Source organism: Mixophyes fleayi, chromosome 9 (genome assembly GCF_038048845.1).
Source record: "Mixophyes fleayi isolate aMixFle1 chromosome 9, aMixFle1.hap1, whole genome shotgun sequence".
Taxonomy (NCBI): Eukaryota; Metazoa; Chordata; class Amphibia; order Anura; family Limnodynastidae; genus Mixophyes; species Mixophyes fleayi.
The window spans coordinates 72471827-72478539 of record NC_134410.1 but is presented as its reverse complement, the minus strand read 5'-3'; the positions used below and the strand labels follow the sequence as shown (position 1 = coordinate 72478539).

The following is a 6713-nucleotide window of genomic DNA, read 5'->3' as shown; positions in this document are numbered from 1 at the left end:
TTCATACATTGACTGTGAAGTCAGAGTAATCTAAATATCAGATCCATTATCACAGAGATTTTAGCTTTCTGTAATGAAGGGTACAATGGAGTACAATGAAGCAGTATATAATGGAGGGTGGCGGTATGTATTTAGTCATACTCTACTTTTTAAAGACAGCTGCAGTAGAAGCCAGGGTAATACAGCACATGTACGTTTATGCTTCAATAGTAAGATGTAAACTTTAGTTTGAAAATAAGTGATCACGTAAAAATTGTGAGACATGTAAATATTACTTACCCCAGTATTTAAGCTTTTATTTTAGGGTTAAATGGTAAAGAGGAGAAATATGATGTGTATAGAAAGCAAAACTCCCTCCCCAATTACAGCTCGGGATCACTTTGAGTAACGTGCGTTATTGACTTCTGATTAGAACCCAATCCAAAGGGGCACTTAAACGATTAGTTACTAGGACAACATTCAAGGATAGGAATAAAATGTAGTGGAACACCATTTAAGACTATAACCAAGGTAGACAGAATAGAGGAATAAATAGAAACATGTATAATTTTGTTTTTAATTCAATACTCCACACCAATGAGTAACATACATAACTAACAATATTTATTTTCTAATTCCTTCACTCATACCATCAAAACAGTTTGGAAATGCAACCCTTCATAAAACGGGAATGACATTAAAATATTTACAGAGCAGTTTTACATAACTATTCACAAACAAAGCTACAAGACCATTAAAAGTGCACCAATGGTGACGGTATTAAAATGTCAGCAGTCTATGGAGCATAAAAACACGCCGCCATGTTTCACCTGCACATTACTTGGCTATATGAAAACATTGCGGAAATTATAAATTCTTCTCTTCTCAAAAACGTCAAGGTCCTGTAAATCCCAGCATAGTCATGTGTACGATAAGTACGATACGATACGTCCCAAACTAGGAAGAACCTTGTACAGGTATACATATGATTTGGAGCTTTCAGTGTAGGAAATGACGGTACTCCTACACAGGATACCAAACATGTTCCCAAAATGTAACCACTTCTATAAGAGTGCAACGACACTAAAGTGGGTAGTGAAGCAGGTGATGTCTGGAGTGTCTCATTAACTGCATGTGGAGATTTTCACAGCATCAGTTAAATCCTTCAGTCATTTCCAATAGGCAGTACTGTAAGAGAGCTTTTAATTACACCTGCATGAAAGTAAAGAAGGATAGAGCCTACAAAAACCTACGTGGATTGGCTGCTCAGTTGTTTGCTGAAAAAAACCTGAACACTTTAAGTGGTATGTAAGAAAGCAAGCATTTTTATTAAAAAAAAAAATGCTTCAGACCCCACTACCATCCCACTGTTGTTCTGGAGGCCATCAGTCACAGCATCTGAAAAGTGGAAAATCAAATGCAATTACTAAATAATGTAACATGCAAATTAATATGACACCAAAGGGGGATTTCCTGGCTATAGTAATACCAGCCTTTATATTTGCATTTAAAACAGCTAGATTATTTTAGGGTACACATCATGTTACCCCCCTGAAAAAAATCTTACAAGGCCAAATAGCTTGACTAATGATACTAATAAAGAAATCAAATATATATGATATTGGTTATGAGTGTTACTTGGTCCTGTAATAGGCAGCTCGTGCAAGGACGGAATGTGGCAAGTTAATGTATCTGCATGCCATGGTATACCTGTGAGTACTACCATCTGTGTAACTAGAAGTTACATATGTTATTATGTATATATAAAATGATAATTTCCTCATGTCCAATAGGTAGTAGCCAGCTACTCATAATGGAATTTATCCAATAGGCATTTCAGAAGTTTGTGTTCCTACAAATGATAACTATGAGCTACCATGTGCTCCCTGTGCCTGAAACGTTCTGTGTGTCACATGACACATCTATAGATATTAAGTTCTTGTGGACAAGGCACTCAACATATGCATTCATTTGTCACTTTGCTTTAACTTTCCATGCTATAGAACTAGTTTGTAATTACGAAAAATGTATATTTACAAGCACCTTTTCTAAAAAGGTGATTATTTTATATTATCTACATAAAAACACTGATTAATGGTTTTAACTAAAGTAAATATTCTACTAACCAATGAATAAATAATAAAAATGCAGTGCAGAACGTGTTCAGTTGTTCTAAGACAATTCCTCCATTAATTTTAAAGTATCTTGTTTTAATTAAACAATAAATATGAATGATCGCATTGATTCACTAACAATGTTACACTGTGGAATGCTTTCAGCTTATTTCAAGTGTTGCATCTGCTGAGGACTCCGTATCCAAAACATGGATTAAAGTAAACTGGAGGAATGTCCTGTGTGTAGATAAGGGGGACATATGTAAATGACCATATAACTATAATATCATAATGTTCATTTCTATATACAGTCCACTCCTACTAAAGACAAGCAGGCGAGAGGAACAATGGCTCTAATAGTTTTTCAGTTGCCAGACTTCACTTCCAGCGGGTATCCAGCAAGAAAAACAATGTAGCACTTCTCAGAACATCCAAGCAGTAAAGGAAGAGCTCAATAAGAAACCCGCTCATGTAAGCCAATAGCGGAACACGCTCCTTTCTCAGCTGTCACCATGAACCATTTTGGCGAAGTGGTCCGCATCCTTCCTGGGACCAGCCAGGGAAAGCCTGGGAAAACAATTTAAAAATCATACAGCTCTCTTTTGGTATAAATAATGTAAGCTAGGCTAACTGAAACAAATCATCAATTGTTCCACTTGACAAAATTTCTGTAGTGTCCAGAGATTAATAACCTCCTCTTAACATTAAGTTAAAATCATGGATGTGACAAACAAGAAGTGATAAATAATTATTGCTTTCAGAATCAAGAATGACAGAATAGAACAGGTAATACTGGAAACAATATTGCTGTGATACCCACGGAGTGAGTCCTGTTTAAAAGTACAGGAATTCTAATTTCCTGGGCAAATATGTGTTTTGCAGAAAGTTAGGTCTCAGCAGTTAAAAATGTCTGCAGTTACTAAAACTGGAGTAAAGGTAATACTGGAATAATTTATTCATTTTTTTGCTGGTTCCCTTCAGCATGGCTTTTAAAGTTATTTTTCCCATCCTTATCAGACATTTGTTTAATCGAGTCATTATTGCACCAGAAAACTAACATTCTGGTATATACTCCTGTATAGCACTTATTCCTTTGATAAGTAATATAACAAATGCACAATGTCTGTATTGTAAATATATCAATGTTTTTGGATTAGCTGGTAGCTTTACAAATCTTAGAAAATCGAGTGCTTCCTACTGCTTCATGAGTCTGGCCTGGAGACAAACAAGATCAAAGTTCTATCACAACAGCCCCCATGTTATTTTCTATTTTAGAATATTGAAATAGCTTGTCTACCTTACAACTATGGTTCTATGTCCACTACAAAAGGTCTATTCTTCCATAATCCACAATTTCCCCTAAACCCTCAAAGAGCTGGAAGTTGGGGCTAACTGAATGTACTTTGTGCAATACATTAAAGCTCTCCCTTGCACCCATTTATGTGTCAAATGCAGTAGAGCAGCTGTAAGATCCCATTCCTGCTATTTCTACCAATGTGTATCAGGTTTCTCATATTCTAGGAAAATATTCTATCCAAGTTAGTATTTCAGGACTGTCCAGAGATAACCCAGAACACTCAGGTGGCTGTCAGAAAGTGACTGAATGCCAAAGAGTCTGTGGTGTGACATTCAAATTAAAAAAAACCCCACAAAAGAACTTGCTATAGCCCATTGAAATATACATCTTAAATATGACCTGTGGCAACTACACAAAAGCAAGAAACGTAATAAGATTTTTATACCTTAAAGACTCAGCTTTCTTCTGAAAGAATTCGTTGTGGAGGTGAAGGAGGACTGTGTAGGAAATGTAAGAAAAGATGATCAGAAAAGGAATATATTTGTATCTATAAGGCATCATACAGGGATTGGTCTTGTGTTTTTACTAGTACTTTATAGATCACTTTAGGCTTTGCAATGCTTCTATATGTGGTAAAAAGAAAAAAACATGCAACAGCTAGCATTCTGAAAAACACAACCAAAAAGACAATTGGTATAGTAACATTAGAAACAATGGTTTCTAGTATCAGCCATGTTGCATGCATTCTTCAGGTTTGTAAAAAAAAACAAAAAAAAAAACAAAAAAAAACATGTAACACTTTAAAAAAAAAAAAAAGACAGAAGGTATGAAGCCTAATACATTCAGCAAATTTACAAAACTAGTATATTTGGTTACTAGGTTGGAAGTGAGACACCATATAACATCCATTTTATTTAAGACTGAACAGAAAAGGGAAGCACATCAGAGCATGGAAGGATCACATGCCCATTCTTATCAAAACTACTGGCAGTACACAAAATGTATTCCTGCAAAAATATCCCTGATTTTATTTAAGAGTGCTTACAAACGTTACAATTATAAATATTAGCCATTTTCAAGTGTTACCATAAAATATCAACCTGGATACTTAAACCTGTCCAACCACCAAATTAAACATGGCTGCTGTAAAGTAATACAAAGCTTCACATTGATCAATTTCAAGCCATTTGAGACACACAAAAATGAAATGAAGCATAGAAGCTTCATTTAAGCAGATTACAATTTGGGGTCTTTTTTTGTAATCACATAACTAGTCAACCGATTTCTATGTAAAGATAAAGGTGGACTGTAACAGGGCCCTCTTAAGAACCTCTTGGGCCCCCGGGCACAGCAGTGCACCGGGGCCCCTATATATACAAAAATAAAAAAATAATGATTATATATATATATATATATATATATGTCCTGCAGCCCAGGGGGGCCCTTCGAAGGCAGGAAAAAGAAAACCCTGAAAAAAAGAAGAAAATACTTACCATGCTGTCAGCTGGCGATCCGGCTCCCTCCCTGGTCTCCTCCTCCGTTGCGCTCCGCAATGGATGTCAGGCGGGCGTGATGACGTCACGCCCGACATGCACTGCCAGCGCGACGGAGGAGGAGACCAGGGAGGGAGCCGGATCGCCAGCTGACAGCATGGTAAGTATTTTCTTCTTTTTTTCAGGGTTTTCTTTTTCCTGCCTTCGACGGGCTGCAGGGCCCCCGGGCACTTGCCCAGCGTGCCCAATGGGAAAGACGGCCCTGGACTGTAAGCAGGGCTGGCTGGCAGACTTTAGCCTGGGCAGCAAGCACACAGCACTGGACCATAAGGAACGGCCCAACCTTAAAGGGAGTTTTTCGGTACAATATATATTTATCAATATTAAAAAAATGAAACAATTAATGCAACAAAAAACAAACCTCATTTTATATTACATTTTATTTTAGGTTTCTTCTCCCTAGAGCAATTTTTTTTTGTTATATACCTGGCTGACTATAATTGGGTATAAATCATATTATAGCACTAGATTATACAATAATGTTCTATTACAGTATTGAACACAGAGGCTGATTTATCAAAATGCGAAAAGTCCTTTTGCTTTAAAAACTTGTTTTTTGCCAGCCAAAGGGCTTGTTTTTGCTTCGGCATATACTAATAGGGTTATTATTTGTTTTAGGGTTAACCTAAAACAAATAATACGATGGGTGCGACTGGGAGGAGAAGCAGAGCAGTAGGTGTCAATCTGACCCAGGCTCAGAGCTGGAATAAGGCTCTGGGTGGCCTGGGGCACTTTAAACAGGGGGGCCCTATGCTCTACCTCCCAGGCTTTGATACGCTGGGAGCGCGGCGCAGTGATGTCATTTTTTTGGGGGGAGAGCCTGGGAGAACCTTAACTGTGGAGGGAGACCCTGGGGGAGCTGAACTGTGGAGTGCGTCCCAAGTGACACCGATAGCAGGCCACACATAGGGGAAGGTGGGGTGGGGAGATGGATCATAAGGGTCCTCGGCCAATGATAGAAGGTGGCTGGTCCCGGAGGAGCCACCAAGCAAGAGAAATTTGGACCGGCCCAAAATAGCTTTTTTTCTGACCAGCCCAGGGAGGGTGTATGCCACCCTGGCCCCTGGCCCTGACTGTAAGTGATGGAAATAGATAAAAATTAAAAAGCAGGAAGTCACATAACAAAAGATCTGGAACTTATTACACACTGTCTATTCTTTACATGTTTGCTCACATATTGATTGAAATGTTGCTCATTGCTGATTCCCTTTTTCTACTTTATTCCAACATGCAAAGTAAGGAGTGTTATTTTCAATAAGGGCTTGTCCTTACTTAATTTTACATAAACAGGTCTATGCAATATAAAAGCAGATTTCATGAAGCAAGCTGAACCTCATAGAAGTGACCTCTCCAAGACTTTTGTGGTCAACTACTTTTTCGTACATGTGTCAAATACTCTTACTCTCTTGGAATATATTACAGGGACCTTATATTATTTAACTATTTTATTGACTGTATGTGCCGAGGTATTTATAATTATCATTTTAAATAGTATTCTGCTCTCAAGCAGTCCGGTATAGCAAACCCATCCAGTCCTTTTTATGTAAATACTTGGACAGCAGTGAAATATAAAAAAGGTATTACTCACCTTCCCCTTGGTCTGGAGGCCTTCTCAAAGAATTTGGTACGGGAGGCCACTCTGTAAAGTAAAATAATTAGCATAAATGACATTATCTTCATATATAAAAACCTCTGTTTTCTGCTTTATAAATCCTTTCCCCAGATAAATAGACAAGGAATATGAAAGGGCCAGTAAACAAATCAAGTTGT

The 6713-nt window shown here is 37.6% G+C and overlaps 1 protein-coding gene across 2 annotated transcripts in view; it reads right to left on the bottom strand.

Annotated features, from left to right (window-relative positions):
* Window positions 1–536: 536 nt before the first annotated feature.
* OPHN1 (oligophrenin 1) overlaps window positions 537–6713 on the bottom strand; it is a 103047-nt gene continuing 96870 nt past the window's right edge. For both annotated transcript variants that reach the window (XM_075184537.1, XM_075184538.1), the window contains 3 exons: window positions 6532–6582; window positions 3836–3887; window positions 537–2660 (listed from right to left, as the gene is read on the bottom strand). In XM_075184537.1, coding sequence (XP_075040638.1) covers window positions 3845–3887; window positions 6532–6582 — 94 coding nt within the window. In that variant the 3' untranslated portion in view covers window positions 537–2660; window positions 3836–3844. The remainder of the gene's footprint in view (window positions 2661–3835; window positions 3888–6531; window positions 6583–6713) is intronic.